This window comes from Mastigoproctus giganteus, chromosome 6 (assembly GCF_048544385.1).
Source record: "Mastigoproctus giganteus isolate SK-2022 chromosome 6, ASM4854438v1, whole genome shotgun sequence".
Lineage (NCBI taxonomy): Eukaryota > Metazoa > Arthropoda > Arachnida > Uropygi > Thelyphonidae > Mastigoproctus > Mastigoproctus giganteus.
The window spans coordinates 49722021-49739767 of NC_143580.1; the positions used below are offsets into that span (position 1 = coordinate 49722021).

Consider the following 17747-nt stretch of genomic DNA (forward strand, 5'->3'; position numbering starts at 1 on the left):
TTTTTAATGCTGTCGTCCTGGAGTAGGTCAATGTTATATTGATCCACTTGTAGCATTTCTCCTTCCTTGCATTGGTTGTTCACACATTTTCTTAATCCAGTTCCACCTCAGTGTTGTTTTAACAAGAAAATGGTCAGATCCACATTCAGCTTCCTCTATAAACTCTGACATCTTTCAATACATATGTCCCTGAATGTTTTGAAATAATGTAATCTATAACTGATCTAATTTGTCTTGTCTCCTGTGACCAAGTATATTTATGGATATCCTTGTGTTGGAAAAATGTGTTGTTGATTCTCAAGTCGAACTGTTCACAAAGATTGCATAGTCTATCTCCGTTGTCATTCCTCTCTTTCTCTCCAAATCTTCCAATAACTTTGCAATTTTGTTCAGTTCCTACTCTTGCATTGCAATCTCCCATTAGAAATAGCTCTTTGTTCTTAGGAATTTTTTCTATTAGTTCTCTCAGATTCTCCCAAAATTCATCCTTCAAGGTATCGGCGGTGTCATTAGTCGGGGCATATATTCCCACAATACATATTTCTCTCCCATACATTTTTAGTTCCAATGAGATCATTCTTTCATTAATAAATTGCCAGTTTTTGATGTTGTGTCTCAATTTCTTTTTAACAGCAATAGAAACTCCTGCTCTTGCTCTTTCACTCTTATCAACTCCACTCCAAAAATGGTAGTATTCTCCCATTATTTCCTCTCCACATCCCTTTTTCTTTGTCTCTGATAACATGACGATGTCTAACTTGAATTTTTGCAGTTCATCTGAAAGAAAGTTTCTTTTAGTTGAAAGGCCTTGAATATTCCAGCATCCCAAAATCATAGTCCTTTTCCGTTTGCCGAGTCGTTTTCGAAAGTGCAGTCCATTTTCATTTTCACTTGTAGGTTGTTTAGCATTTGTGTATTTTTTACAATGAACGAGGAGCTAGCCCATTGCAGCAACCCCCAACCTGGAGGGCCAGGGTATCTCTCTTAGTCTGGCCCCTACCCTTTGACCTGTCCGGCTTGGGAGGCCCTACCAGTAGCTAAGCTACCGTCGACTTAGCTCTCTGGGTCATCGGGACACACAAGACCCCCCACTGCGACAAGGTGGAGAATACTATCGGGGGAGATTTATATATTTCTGCTGCTAAAATTTAATGATTTATATAAGTTGAACTCTAATAACATAACTGCTGATAAAACGCTGCTGATTGACCTCACAGAATTTATAATAACACTACTAATATATTTTCTCATCTTAGGTCTCAGCACTAATTTCAAGTAATCTTGTGCTCTGTTTGCGACATTTTTTTTTTCAAAAAAACAATTCTCTAAACTGCCTCCACGCTTACTCATGAAACATTCACAAGGATCATTTCCCTTTTTTTTTCTGATATATACCTGAAGTACCATTTTTCTTTCAGAGAGTGCTTGGAGATGAAATGCCTGGGTTGGACTACAGTACCATTTGAATGAAGACACTCAGACCAAAAAAAACTCTGATACCTATTGCCTGGGATGGTGATGACATTCTCATACAACTGTCTCTTTGAAGTCCTTTTCAACAAAGCTGGTGAAGGGTTTACAATTCCACATTAATAAACACCCTACTTGCTCTGCTAACTTCATTGATGGCATGAGTGATCACTCCTCACAAGTGTACTGCAACCAACAGAATTATAATCCTCATTTCTAACATTCACATTAATTGGCCTTGTTTTTCTGACAACAAGGACAGTAAACTCATCTGTCATTTTAATACACCATTTTCAAGATCAAGTTCATGAACGTTCACAAAATCCAATTCTCAAAGGGCCATATTCTTCACATAGAAGGAAAGCATCTACTTCTTTGACTTAAACCACTGAGCATTACTCTTACAAACTGTTTTCTTTATCTTCTTATCACCTCCTTATCCTTGCTAGCAAAATTTCTGTATATCATTGACAAAAGCTCATGAGGTGGCCTGGCAGCTTGTCTGCATTGCTCAGAGAACTTCATATCTGACTGCACAATTACCCCCAGGTTTTTTTCATTTTCCACTACCCTTAGTATAGTACCACATAGTTGGCATTACTCTTGGCTTACTGCTGCTGACATATAGTACTTTGCATTTGTAAATATTAAACTTCAGTTGCCACCTCTCAGCCCATCTGCCTAACTTTTATAGATCCTGTTGTGGTAGTATACCATCATTGCTGTAATTAACCACCTTGTCAACCTTTGTATCATCTGCAAACTTGGACAAAAATCTTGATATGCCTTTATCAGTGTCATTGATAAATATAGAAAAGAATAATGAGCACAACACCGAACCCTGGGAAACTCCACTAATTACATTAGTCCAGGGGCATGGCTACCATATAGCAAAAGTAGGCAAAGACTAAGAGGCCCATAAACAGATGCAAGTAGGGGCTGCCCCTACTACGCTAGGGCCTATAGACAGACGCAACATGTAATGAAAATATTTTTCTTACTGAACTCTTCAACAATGTGATACATCTAGAATAAGAAAGGAATTCTTATATCTTATCGCCAAAACATGATAAACCCAGGCGGCAGCAGCAGTCTTTATTTTGCTTTTACAAATACAACTTTGTATAGTGATCAGCCTGTCCGGTTACTGTATGTGTATGCGTCATGTTGTATGGTGTTCGGGATTCCTCAACTTGACAGGAGGACAGGCTGGGGATAAACCCCATGTATATGAACATTTAGCCATATACGGCGGTCAAAAGTTGTTAGTTGATTAATTTCAATTCAAGTTTGTTCAGGTTCAAGTCATTATCAAAACAGCAATTGACATACAAAAATTTATTTGTTTATTATTACTATTTATATTTAAAATATAAAGTTTAAAATTAAATTAACAAAAGTTTTAGTTTAAAAATGGATGAAAAGAAAAAGGGAAAGAGAAAGAGGAGCCCAAAAAAGAACAATGAAGAAAGCAACAGAACAAACAGTCAATAAATTACCTAAATTAGATCATTTCTTTACAAAACACAGTAATGAATTATGTCCAGAAGAAGGTAAAGAAAAGACCAGTATTGAATCGGAAAATGTGGAAAAGAATGCTGCTGGTGTAAATATATTTGCAGATCATTTAAATCAAGCAGGTTCATTACATGAAAACAATTCAGCAATCATAGATATGGCTTAGTCGGAAATTAGTGTTGAATACACAGCACCATTTATTCTCTCAAGCAATCTTGGAGAATACGTGGACATCAACATTTCTGAAGAAACAAAAAAGAAACATTATGAGTTTGTCACCTCAGAGACCTAAAGGACCATTTCCAAGGGATCCTGAACAACAAAATAGAAGTTTTAGTGACACGTACCACTATTCTACTTCAACGTATGGTCCAGTTCCTTGTATGTGGCTGTGCTACTCATGAATTTTAGATGCTGCATATTGCCAACCATGCTAGCTGTTTTCAAATATTAAAAGTCAGTGGTGTTCCGGACTACGAGATTGAAAAAATCTATCTTTTTGGATAAAAACTAAGTGTTTCTCAACATCATAGCAAGGCACGTGCTATACATAAAATGTGGCAAAAGAACACAATGATTGATGTTGTGTTCTTTTGGAACACAACATCTTGAGGAAAAAGTAAGATACAGATCTTCATTTTGGAAAATGGTACTAGAATAGTTATTTCAGATAACGCTTATGTTGGCTGAAAATTCTTGAGCATTTTGCGGCCATCGGGAAGGATTTTTGGAAGATTACAACGGCAATTTTTTATTGCAAGTCTATTTACTTCCCTAATGAAACAAATTATTAATAAGCTATCTGGTTCAGTAACTTATTTAATCCCCACCATCCAAAATGAGTTAATAGATTGTTTAGGTACCAAATTAGCAAAAGAATTAACACTCAAAATTAATTCAGCACCATTCTATTCACTAATTTTAGATATTACTGATCATTTCCGTGGAATGATCATTTCCGTGGAATGATCAGAATGAAGGTCTCACAAAAAAGATCAATTAAGTGTTATTGTACAGCATGTTCACATAATTTGCAATGAAAATGAAAAATCCAAAAATTTTGAAATTTGTGAAACATTTTTAGAATTCTATGACACGAATGATCATTCCACGGAAATGATGACTTATAATGAAAATATTACACAAACTAAATATTCCCATTGAAAAATGTTATGGTCAGGGATATGATGGGGCTAATGCCATGGGTGGGGTTTATAATGGTGTGTAGTCATGCATTAAAAGGATCCAATTAAATGCAGAGCAGAGTACATTCACTTTGCAAGTCACAATTTAAATTTAGTTATTAATGATAGTAGTAGTAGTGGCATGTGATGCAAGAAAGCAAGTGTATGAGCTTATGCAGAATCACCCAAAAAAAAAAAAAAAAAAAAATTACACCATCCCCTCCAAATGCCTGTCCAGTTCCTCCTTAAATTTATTTAACCTATCAACTTCCACAACAACAGATGGAAGTTTGTTCCGCAATTAACCACCCGCTGGCTAAAGGCAAATTTCCGCACATCTATTCTACATCTGTCTTTTCTTAATTTGAATTTATGCCCCCTTAGGTTCGTAATCTGAACAAGTGGAAGGATCCCATCAGAATTCAGTGTGCTCAACCCATTCAAGGCCTTATATACCTCAATCAGATCACCGCACAGGTGCCTAGTCTCCAGCCACTGCAATTTGCAGAACTTAAGCCTTTCTTGGTAAGAGGATCCCTTCTTTCCCCTCACCAATCTTGTTGCCCTTCTCTGTACACACTCAAGCAAATCTACATCCTTCCTAAAATGAGGCCTCCAGACCTGTATGCAGTACTCAAGGCGCGGCCTGACCATTGCCTTATACAGAGGGACCACCTCCTTCTCCCTGCTAGCAAAATTCCTATGTATCATTGACAAAACCCCATGACCTGCCCTGGCAACCTGTCTGCATTGCTCAGAAAACTTCATATCTGACTGCACAATTATTCCCAGTTCTGTTTCATTTTCTACCACCTTAAGTGTAGTGCAACACAGTCGGTACATTTTTCTGGGGTTACTTCTACCCATATACAGTACTTTGCATTTGTCAAGGTTAAACTTCAGTTGCCACTTCTTAGCCCATCTGGCCAAATTATCTAGATCCTGTTGCAGTAGCGCACTGTCATTACTGTCATTAACAACCCTGCCAACCTTTGTATCATCTTCAAACTTTGACACTAAGCCTGATATACCTTCATCAATATCATTGATAAATATACAAAACAACAGAGGACTCAACACCAAACCCTGTGGGACTCCACTAATAACATTAGTCCACGAAGAGCAGCACCCATTAATTACCATCCTCTGTCATTTCCCACTCAACCATCCTTTTATCCATTGTGGCAACTTACCCTTTATACCATTCTGCTCCAATTTCTACAATAGTCTTCCATGCACAACAGTGTCAAAAGCTTTCCTGAAATCCAGATATATGATATCAAAATTATTTTATCATCCAGTCCTTTGTAACCACATCATAATATCCTATCAAATTTGTCAGACAAGACTTTCCCATAACAAACCCATGCTGTGTCTGAATTATTGCTGCAGTCTTGTCTAGATGATCCTGCAATGCATCTTTAACCAGTGACTCCATTATTTTACCTGGAACAGAAGTTAAACTAACTAGTCTAGGCGCCTCCGTAGCCAGGTGGGAAGGAGCAGCAGTGCGTAGCACACGCTTCTTGATTAGACCGGGGTTCGAGCCCGTCACCACCAAATACGGAGGATGCGGAAAGGTCAGGGAATGACCACCGCATATCCCGGAGCAATATGGCCTTAGTTGCTAATGCTCCTAAAAACCAAATAACAAACAAACAAACAAAACTAACTAGTCTGCAATTACTCATGTCACCCTTCGATCTCCCCTTTGTGAATTGGGGATACATTTGCACATCTCTAGTCTGTGGGAACCTCCCCTGAGTCCAAGGATTCTCTCATAATTATGGCTAAGGGTTTGCTTTGTTGCTTTGCTGCCTCATTTAATATAACTGGATAGATCCCATCCACCCCAGGTGCCTTTCTTATGTTTAACTTCAACAATTTCTCCTCCACTTTGCTCTCAGTTATTACAAAATCATTAAGCACCTTGCTACAATTTGATAACCTTCTGGCATTTTCAAACTTTAATAACTCCTCATGTGTGAATGTAGATGCAAAATACTCATTCAGTTTGTTTGCTATCTGAGCAGGATCATCAACAGTTGAACCATCGATATCAAGTGGACCAATCAGATTCATCCCCTTCCTTTTAGAGTTTATATAAGTAAAGAAATCTTTGCTGTTTTTCTTAGCATCTTTTGCCAAAGATTTCTTGTCATCTGCCTTCGCCTGCCTAATCTCCTTTGTGACCTGATTACAGACTAGCTTATATCTGCCATAGGTTTCTGAGTTGCTTGATAATTTATATGCATCCCATGCATTTTTCTTCTCTGTCATGAGTCTCATTAGTTCATTTGATAACCATTTACTAAACCTTGAACAATATTTCTTAATAGGTATAAAACTTTTAGTAGCATCCATGATTAATTCCTTGAATGCTTCCCTGTAGCGTAAAGTTTCATCATTTTTTGACATTCTTCAAAATTTATATAATTTTTTTGGAAATAGTACAAAAAGATGGGATGTTCTTTCTAAATTTACTGGAGAATCTGAAGTTACATTAAAAAAACTGAACCCTACTCACTGGTCTTGTAGATTACAGTCTATAACAGCTGTGAAAGTACGTTTTTGCCAATATTATAAAAGCTTTGACAGAAATTAATCTTAAATCAACTAAAGAAGCAGATTGTGAGAAAGTACTTAGAACTGAGATGAAGCAAATGATGGCATTTGATTTCATTTTCATTTGTATATTTTTGAATAACCCCAGGGGCTCACATCTGGTGAGTATGGGCTTGGCACACCCAGGGTCCTGAGCTGGATGTCATCATTCTTCTCTTTCTTGGTGATTCCCTTCTACTTTTGATTCTCTCTCTCTCTCTCTCTCTCAGGGTTACTCGGGAACTTTTTTTTTTTCCTGGTGCAGCATAAGCCTCAGGTTTCCTTGCATCATATGGATAATAATAATAATGTGATGTGTAAAATTAATTATGCTTTAAAAACTATAGAAACATGATATGGACCTCGATGAATGCACTTCTGTATTGGATCGAGTCAGAAAAAATTTACAAAACATTCAAAATTCATACGAACAAATTAAATACGAATCTGAGCAAATTGTCAAAGAGTTCAGGGTAGATCCCAAATTTGAAGACAAACGACAACTTAGAATTAAAAGACAGTACTATGAATTAACTTCAGATTTTTTGTTTGATAATAGAGATCAGTTTTTTAAAATCAGTGTTTTTTGCTATGTTTTAGACAAAATTATAATACAAATTAAAAATCATTTCAAAAGTATGAAGTTAGTAAAAAATCATTTTGTAATACTAGAACAGAAAAAAAATAATTAATTAATAATAAAGATATTATTAATTTATGCCAAAATGCTGATATATTAAGTAAGTGTGAAAATCTCATGAAAAAGTATTCTACTCTCTCCCCAACTGCTAATTCAATATTGTAATTTAATTACACTTATTAAACAAGATTTATTAACAGACAATTTTTGTATTTGTTAATTTCAAAATAGTGCCCTAGAAAGTGACTTTTCAGAAATTTTTACTTTATTTATGTTATTTTTTACCCTGTCCATGTCAGCTGACTCTGCCAAAAGATCACTTAGTAAAGTACGAATAATAAAAGATTATAAAAGAAATGCTATTGGTCAAAGTAGACTGTGTAATCTTGCAGTGTTTTCTATTGAGCATAAATATGCCAGTAAAATGGATTTAAAAGATATTATTAATGATTTTGCAAATATAAAAGTGTGAAAAGTAACATTTTGACTTTTTTCGTTGTCAAATATAATTTTTTATATAATTTATGTTGTCAAATTGTATTTAATAAGTAGTATCATATTATAACATTAATTTTCATGTTTTTGATGTTTGTAAAATAATAAAGAAATCATAAATAAAATACATATTTGTGTTATTAAAATGATTCAATGAATCATTTTCTTTATTTTTTTTTCATCATCATGAACTTGGTCCAGCTTAGGTCTTTTAAAACCTGTTCCGTTGTAGCTCTTGGAGGTGGTCCTGATCTTGCCATTGTTGTCTTGGTTGACCATCTCTCTTGCCTGTAGATTTGTAGTTAAAAGCTAATTTTGGGATCCAGTCTGGGTTCATTCTTTCTATGTGGCTGATCCATTTTTCCTGATACTGTTTTATGTCATTTACTATGTTATCTACTTTTAATTTCTCGTGGATATCTAAATTTCTTTGGTGGTCTAGTCTTGTAAAGTCTAATAATGGTCTTAAAAATCTCATTTGTGCTGCTTCTAGTTTGTGTGCATCTTTCTTATTTATGACCCAAGTCTCACAGCTGTAGAAGAGGACTGGTTTTGAAGTGATGTTGTGCAGTCATAATTTTGTTTCAGTTGTCATTTGTTTTCCAAATTGGCATTTAATTGTTCCATTCATTTTATTATATTTTTGTAGTTTAGTGTGGATGTCTTTCCCTTCATTTGATATTAAATTTACCAAATAGGTGAAGTCAGATATTTGTTCTATTATTTTATCATCAATAACAATTTTGACTCTTTGTATGTTTTTTCCACATAATTCCATTGATTTTGTTTTTGAGCTGAAGATTTTCATCTCATACTTTTTACCTATTTTATTAAGTTCATTTGCTGCTATCTGTAGTTCATCTTCGGATTTTGCAATTATTACTTGGCCATCAGCATATAATATAGTTTGGATTTTATTCCTGTTGTTCAATTGTATTCCGTTGTTAATTGTTTGTTTCCATTCTTTAAGAATTTTATTGATGTAGATATTAAATAAATTTGGTGATAGTCCACATTCTTGTTTGAGTTTGACATTAGAATATTTTATAGACTTGGAGTTTTTATATAGGCTTTGGATCGCTTTCTGGAGTTAGGTTGGGATATTTTCTTCACGTAGAATCTGCCAAAGTTTTTCCCAGTTTACATTGTCATGCTTTTTCATAATCAATAAACAGCAGAAATGTTGGTAGATTGAATTCTCTTCTTTTCTCCAAAATTTGTTCTAGTGAGAAAATGGCATCTATTGTGCATCTCCCTTTTCTGAACCCACGTTCTTCTTCTAAAATTTGTTCACTCTATTTATTAAGTGTATTCTTTAGTATATTAGAGTATAGCTTTGCAGCAGTTGACAGCAGTGCTATCCCTCTGTAGTTGTTAGGGTTATTTCTGGAGCCTTTTTTTGTGTAAATTGATTACTATTCCTGTCTCCCAGTCTTTGGGTATCTGTTGCTTATGCCATATGATGTTAAATAATTTTAGTAGTGTGTTTTTTAGTAAGGTGCCCCCATATTTAAATAGTTCTACATTCAAATTGTCTATGCCTTCGCTTTTTCGGTTTTTTGATTTTTGTAATATTAACTCTAGTTCTTCCTTTGTTATATTTTCTTCATCTTCCAATTCCCTAGTGCCTGGGTTATACCATAGTTTGGAATAGTGTTGCTTCCATCTGCTTGGGAGATGGAGTTGGTTTTTATTTGATCATTTGTGTTTAGTTGTAATTTCTTAAAAATTTTAAAACCTCTTCTCTGTGGGCCTGTGATATCACGTTCTAAAGATTTAACAAATTTATCCCAGTTATCTCGTTGGATTCTTCTGGTTAGTTTTCTGACTTCTGCTCTAAGCTTTTTATATTTTATGTGTAGATGTAGGTCTTTAGTTTGTAGGAACAGTTTATAGGTCTTTTTTTTCTCACTGATTGTTTATTTCACTTCTTCATTCCAAGTTCTTAGCCAGTTTTTATTTTTTATAGGTTTATATCCAGGACTTTCTTCAGCAGCTCCAAGAATTGATTTTTTCATGTTTGACCAGATTTCCTCAAAATTATCTTTCATCTGATTTGAGTTTATCCTTTAATCGACTTTCATACAGGAATTTAGTGCTTTCATCTTCCAACGAATGTATTTTTAATTTCTTAGTAGTTTTTGTTGGTATTTTCTTCTTTTTATTTTGAAAGTGCTTTCTACTAGGTAGTGAACACTGTCAATTTCACTGCCTCTGAATACTCTAGTGTCTCTAATTTTGTCATTTAAATTTTCATTAATGATAATATAATCTATTATAGACTTTGTGTTTCTTGCTTCCCATGTGAATTTATGGATATTCTTGTGTCTGAAAAAAGTATTTGTAATTTTAAGTTTATTAAAAATGCAGAAATCTATCAGGCATCTTCCATTATTGTTGACCACAGGTTCGCCTTCTGATCTTATACATTTGTCTACTGATTGAGCACCAACCCTTGCATTAAAATCTTCTGCTAGTATGAGATACTCATTTTTGTTAGTTTGGTTTATGATATGTTGTAATTCATCATAAAATTCTGCGGTTTCATCAATGTTGCCTTCTACTGGTGCGTAGTTGCCAATGATTGTTATTGTATATTTAAGGGCACAAAAAGTGATATAGTTGTACACATTGGCACTAATGATATTAACAGTAGGAGACCGGTGGAATTACTTGACAAGTACAAGTCACTGTTGAAAAAAAGCCGTGAATTAGGGTTGAATTTGAAAGTGTCTTGCAATTATACCCGGACGCGATAGAAGGGAGTATATGATGAAAGCCCTGTCGATCAATTCGGCCCTGGAACGTTTGTGCAAGGTTCAAGGGGTAGAATTTTTTTAAGCCTGGTCTGTACTTGTTAACAGGAGAGACTGCTTCTACAGGGATGGGATACTCTTAAATAGAAAGGGTGCAAGAATATTTGCTGATGCTATCGAGGCAGTGTTAGGTGGGTCGGAAAACTGCTAGCTTGGGGGGAAACAAGGTCTAATAGATAACAGTAGCCACTGGAAGAGGTGAAAGTGATTCTTGCACTGCTTCTATTGGAATGAGCAGTAGCCTGGAAAATAAGATGCAGGATATTTCAGAGACTGCTGGGAATCATTGGGGTACAAGTAAACACATGGGTGGTGTTAGGGTATCTAAGAAAAAGAACAGGTGCATGTATACTTGCGTGTACACCAATGCTAGAAGTTTGGTAAATAAATTTGATGATTTTGAGGTACTGCTCAAAGCATCAAAGGCGGATATTGTTGGGATATCAGAGAAGTTGTGTCACACAGATATAAGTAATGCAGAACTGAAATTTGGGGAGTACAACGTCTACAGAAAGGATAGACAGGATAGGAAGGGAGGAGGGGTTATGCTATTAGTTAAGAAACACATAAAATCCAAGGAAGTGAAGCCAGTCGACATCGCTGGACAGTGCAGTGTCGAGTCAGTTTGGTGTGACATAAGCATTGGGAGATCAAAATTGAGAGTAGGAGTGTGCTATAGTCCTAATGACTCTGATGAGTATAATAAGAAACTGTACAGGGAAATAGAGTGGGCCAGTAAATCAGAGAGTCTTATAATGGGGGATTTTAATTTCCCAGATATTGACTGGAATTTGTAGGTTGGTCACTCACACATTAGCAAGGCTTTTGTGGATTTATTGGATGATTGTTTTCTAAATCAGCATGTTCGGGAGGCAACTAGAGGGAACAATACTCTTGATTTGATTATCAGTAGTGATTCTTCATGCATTAAGAATCTGCAGATACAGGAACCACTAGGTGGCAATGAATCGCCACCTTTACCCACTAGGTGCGGTAAAGGGAAGGGTTATTGCTTTCGTAATGGCGACTACGATGGTCTGAGACAGTATTTAAATTTTATACAGTGGGACCAACTGATGATGTTACCAACAGCAAACTCAAAATGGGAAGCATTCAAAGAACTTATCTTGGAAGCTACTAGGCTTTACATACCAACTAAGAAATATTGTTCAAGGTTCAGGCCAAAATGGACGTGTCAGATGAACTAATAAGACATATGGCAGAGAAGAAATATGCATGGGATACATATAAATTAACATGTGACACAGAAGTCTATGATAGATATAAGTTGATCTGTAACAAAGTTACAAAGGAGGTTAGGCAGGTGAAGGCAAATTACGAGAAATCTTTGGCAAGGGATGCAAAGAAAAACAGCAAGGAGTTCTTTACTTATGTAAACTCTAGAAGGAAGGGGATGAATCAGATTGGTCCACTTGATATTGATGGTTCAACTGTTCATGATCCTGCTCAGGTAGCTAACAAACTAAAGCAATATTTTTCATCTACATTCACACATGAGGAGTTATTCAGGAAGGGGAATGCCATAGATGAAGTAAACACTGGCAGTGAGCTAGATGATCTTGTAATAATTGAGAGTAAAGTGGAGGAGAAATTGTTGAAGATAAATACAAGAAAGGCACCTGGGGTGGATGGGATCTATCCTGTTGTATTAAAGGAGGTGGCAAAGGAAGTAAGCAATCTGTTAGCCATAATTATGAGAGTTTCCTTGGACTCAGGGGAGGTACCCACAGACTGGAGATGTGCAAATGTAACCCCAATTCACAAAGGAGGATCAAAGGCTGACACAAGTAATTATAGACCTGTGAGTTTAACTTCTGTTCCAGGAAAATTAAGGGGGCACTGGTTAAAGAAGCACTGCAGGATCATCTTGACAAGAATTCAGTTATAGCTCAGACACAGCATGGTTTTGTTAAGGGAAGGTCTTGCCTGACCAATTTGATTGGATACTATGATGTAGTCACAAAAGAATTGGATGCAGGGAATAACTTTGATATTATATATTTGGATCTTAGAAAGGCTTTTGATACTGTTGCACATGGAAGACTGCTGCACAAATTGGAGCAGTGTGGCATTGGAGGCAAATTTCTGCTATGGATAAAGGGATGGTTGAGTGGCTGAAGACAGAGAGTGGTAATCAATGGACACTGCTCATCGTGGACTAATGTTATTAGTGGAGTCCCTCAGGGTTCAGTGTTGGGTCCATTGTTGTTTTCTGTATTTATAAATAATATTGATGATGGTATATCAAGCTTAATGTCCAAGTTTGCAGACGATACAAAGGTTGGCAGGGTTGTTAAGGACACTATTGACGCTATGCTGCTGCAACAGGATCTGGAAAGGTTGAGCAGATGAGCTGAGAGCTGGCAAATGAAGTTTAACATTGACAAATGTAAAGTACTACATATGGGAAACAGCAACCCCAGAGCAACGTATCAACTCTGTGGTACTACACTGGCAGTGGTAGAGAATGAAAAGGACCTGGGGGTAATTGTGCAGGCGGATATGAAGTTCTCTGAGCAGTGCAGATGGGCTGCAAGAGTAGCTCATGGTGTCTTGTCAATGATATACAGGAATTTTTCTAGCAGGGATAAGGAGGTGATTATTCCCTTGTATAAGGCAATGGTCAGGCTGCACCTTGAGTACTGTATACAAGTCTGGTGGCCTCATTTCAAGAAGGATGTAGAGCTGCTGGAACGAGTACAGAGAAGGGCAACAAGGTTAGTGATCGAACGAAGGGTTGCGCTTACGAAGAAAGGCTAAGTTTTGCAAATTACAGTGTCTGGAGACTAGGCACCAGCGAGGTGATCTGATAGAGGTGTACAAAGCCTTGAATGGCTTGAGCATGCTCAATGCTGATGGGATACTGCATCTTGCTCAGAATAATCACCTGAGAGGGCATAAATTCAAATTGAGGAAAGACAGATGTAGGATGTGCGGAAATTTGCCTTTAACCAGCGGGTAGTTGGTTCGTGGAACAGACTTCCATCCCTTGTTGTGGAAGTTGATAGCCTAAATAAATTTAAGGCTCAGCTGGACAGGTATTTTGAACGAATGGAGAGGTGAAGTGGAAGGTTTTTTTTTTTTTTTTTGGCTGATGCTGAATAAGCTTGCTTTCTTGCATTATATGCCTCTACTAATGCTATAAGATAGAATTTTTTGTCTTAATTTCAATATTCTGGGTGATATCCAAGAGTCTAATATTTTGTTTTCCCATTCTTTCTTTATTATAACAGCAACTCTTGATGATGTCCACATTTCACTTGGTACGTCGGAGTATATCATTATGAAATTACCTATTTCTTTGGATCCTTTGTTCTTCTTTTTTGTTTCGGTAATGACTGCTATGTCAATATTTCTATTTTCTAGTTCCATGGTCAATTCATCTAATTTGTGATTTATTCCCCTAACGTTCCAAGTTGCTACTTTAAGTTCCTTAATCGTAGTCCTATATCCATTGCCTAGGTCGTTACCCTTGAGATCCATCCAGTTTTTTTCCCTTGAGCTTATTTTGAGTATTTAGAATGTCCCCCGGTTAGGTTAAAGTTTAGTGGTGGGGGCTGCCACCTTATAGCCTCTAGACAGGCTTCAGGTATAGCATTTCGTCTGTATGTGATGTGAAAGTTATACCACTGTGACTCGGTCGCCAGAGCCTCGTCTGTGGAAAAGGGTTAGTTCGCACCGAGAAGGTGAGGTTGACATTTGGGTAGGAGATGGAATGCACATCACCACCCCTTGAACGTATTTTTTTTTTTCCAGGCTTTTTTTTTTATATCATACCTAATTAAAATTTATTTTAATAAAAATAAGAGGCCCAAAATGATTTCTTGCCTAAGGGCAAAAAACTTAGCTGCGCCACTGCATTAGTCCATGTAGCGCAATGTTCATTGATTACCATTCTCTGTCTTCTTTCACTCAACCATTCCTTTATCCAAAGCAGCAACTTGCTCTTAATGTCGCACTGCTCTAATTTGTATCGCAATCATTTATGTGCAACAGCATCAAAAGCTTTCTTTAAATCCAGGCTTATGACTTATCTTACTTTCACTGTCTTGTTTTTTGCTGTTAACATATCCTCCCAAGGTAGGGGTCACAGCAAAACAGTTAATTATAATGATTCTAATTATTCTGTATGCAAAGAAGTGTTAATATTTGAAACATAAATTGCTTACATTTCTTAAATTTTGAATAAAGTGTATGTGTACTTCTTATAATATCTGTTCAACCTAAATTTACTGTTAATGTGATCTATATTTATATATTTCAGATAACAATGGGCGAGCAGATAAAATTTATTGTACAGGAACTTAATAAAGAACCATTTAATAGGAAATTTAACCTTATCAGTTTTGATTCCTTAAGGAGTGAACAACTTCTTCAGCTTTTGAATGATGTTTTTGCTGAAATTGATACAAAGGTGAGTTGCCAGAAGAAATAAAGTATTAGAAATCTTTTTGCACACAGGGTGTTTCAGTAGTATGTGAAAAAAAAAAAAAAAATCCAGGATGTTTTTTAGGGTCTAAAATAAAAGAGTTATATAAGCATTTATGAAAATGCTTCATTTCAGAGTCATTTCAGTTTTAGTAATTCATTTAATTTCAGTTTTAGTAATGGTAAATGATGCATGAAAACAAGATTATAAAGGATCAGCTAAAGAAAAACTTTCCACATCATCTGTCCATCCCCTTCAATAATTTTTCTAGTTCTTCCTTAAATTTATTCAAACTATCCATCTCTACAATAACAGATGGAAGTTTGTTGCAAAAATCAACTATCTACTGTCTGAAGGCAAACTTCCACACACATATCCTGCAATCATCCTTCTTCAATTTATACCCCCTCGTGTGTAGTCTGAACAAGAGGAAGAATGCCATAAGCATTGAGCTTGCTCAATCCATTCAAAACCTTAATCACCTTAATCGACCATCTTGCAGGTGCCTAATGTCCACATGCTGTAATTTGCAGAACTGAAGCCTTTCTTGGTAATACCACCCTTTTTTTCCTTCACTAATCTTATTGCCCTTCTCTGTACCCATTCCAGCAGATCTACATCCCTACTAAAATGAGGCCTCTAAACCTGTATGCAGTACTCAAGATGTGTCCTAATCATTGTCTTGCCTTGAATAATGGGCTAATCACTGCATGCCATTGACAAAACCACACGAGCTGTTCTGGCAGCCTGTTTGCTCAGAGAACTTCATATCTCGCTGCACATTTCCCACTATCCTGTGTGTAGTACTGCAGAGTTAGTACTTTAATCTGGGATTGCTGCTACCCATATGCAGTAACTTCTATTTGTCAATGTTAAACTTCAGTTGCCATTTCTTAGTCCTCCATCTGTCTGATTTTTCTAGCTCTTGTTGCAATAGCTAATGATCATTAACCACTCTGCCAATTTGTATCATCTGAAAACTTAGAATTAAGCATATTTCAGATGATTTGTATCATCTGAAAATGTATACATTAAGCATGATATTTTTTTTACCTTTGTCAATATCATTAATGAATATAGAAAACAACATTGGTCCAGCACTAAACCCTGGGGCCTCCACTAATAATATTAGTCCATGACAAGCAGTATCCATTAATAACCACCACTCTGTCTTCTTCCACTGAACCATCCCTTTATTCAGTGCAGTAACCTGCCCTTAATGCCACACCGATCCAATTTGTACAACAGTTTTCTATGTGCAACAGATCAAAAGCTTTCCTGAAACCAAGTATATGATATCAAAATTATATTTTGTATCCAGCTCCTTTGTTATTGTATTATAATATCCAATCAATTTAGTCAAAGAAGATTGCCCCTTAACAAATGCATGCTGTGACTGCAGTATAATTGCAATCCTGTCTAGATGGTCCTGCATTACGTCTTTAACCAGTTACTCCATTATTTTCCCTGGAACAGAAGTTAATCTAACAGGTCTGTATTAACTGATGTCACCTGTTGATTCCCTTTGTGAATTGGGGGTAACATTCTCACATCTCCAGTCCCTAGGGTCCTCCCCTGAATCCAAAGATGCTCTTATAATTATGGCTAAGGGTTTTGCTTACCCCATTTGCTGCCTCCTTAATATAATTAGATAAATCTCATCCACCCCAGGAACCCTGTTTTTATATTAAGTTTCAATAGTTTCTTTTCCCTCTGTTATCACAAAATCAGTTAGCTCCCTGTTAGATTTTAAGAACTTCTGGCGTCAGCCATCCTAAAGAACTCCTTTTGTGTGAATGTAGATGCAAAATACTTATTTAGTTTGTTACTGAGTAGGAACATAAACAGCTAGCCATCGACCTGAAGTGATGATTCTACTGCATCCTACTGCTCTTAATATATGTAAAAAATCTTTGCTGCTTTTCTTGGCATTCTTTGACGGAGACTTCTTGTAATCTGCCTTAGCTTGCCTAACCTCCTTTTTGATTACAGACTAGTTTTATCTACCATTTTCTTCTCTATCTCCTGATAATTTATATTCATCCCATGCATTTTTATTCTTCTTCTTCTCGCTTTCCCTTCATCATTGTAATTGTTGGTCGCTTTCCCTTCATCATTATAATAAGAAATAGGAATGAAGAGAAGTTTCTGAAAAGTTGTTTTTTATATGATTGAAGATTTCAGTGCTGGCGAATAATAGGGGATTTTTATCCTATTATTTCACCATAATAGGGTAAAAATCACATAATTGCAGTTATCGGTATCATCGCAAATGCAATAAGATCAAGTTTACTGTCCATATATAATTAGATGCACTAACAGAAAAGCCCAATAATTCGGAAATTGCAAATTGTTTTTATTGTTTTTTGGTTGTCACCTCCAGAAATGTGCTTTAGAAAAATATCACAAAGGTTTTCAAAATTGATTCTTATAACGGGAACATATGATAACGATGAAAGGGTAGTGCAATTACCATTATAAATATGACCTTTTAGAAAGATATATAAGTAATATAGCTAAATTTTCAATTTCCAAGGACTTGGAACGAATTACAAAAAAAAACAAAAAAC

The 17747-nt window shown here is 36.1% G+C and overlaps 1 protein-coding gene across 1 annotated transcript in view; it reads left to right on the forward strand.

Moving 5' to 3' along the window:
* Positions 1-17747, forward strand: part of LOC150084233 (intraflagellar transport protein 81 homolog) — a 224292-nt gene that overhangs the window by 15070 nt on the left and 191475 nt on the right. The window contains exon 2 of the mRNA XM_090375125.1: positions 15013-15162. Coding sequence (XP_090231251.1) covers positions 15019-15162 — 144 coding nt within the window. The 5' untranslated portion in view covers positions 15013-15018. The remainder of the gene's footprint in view (positions 1-15012; positions 15163-17747) is intronic.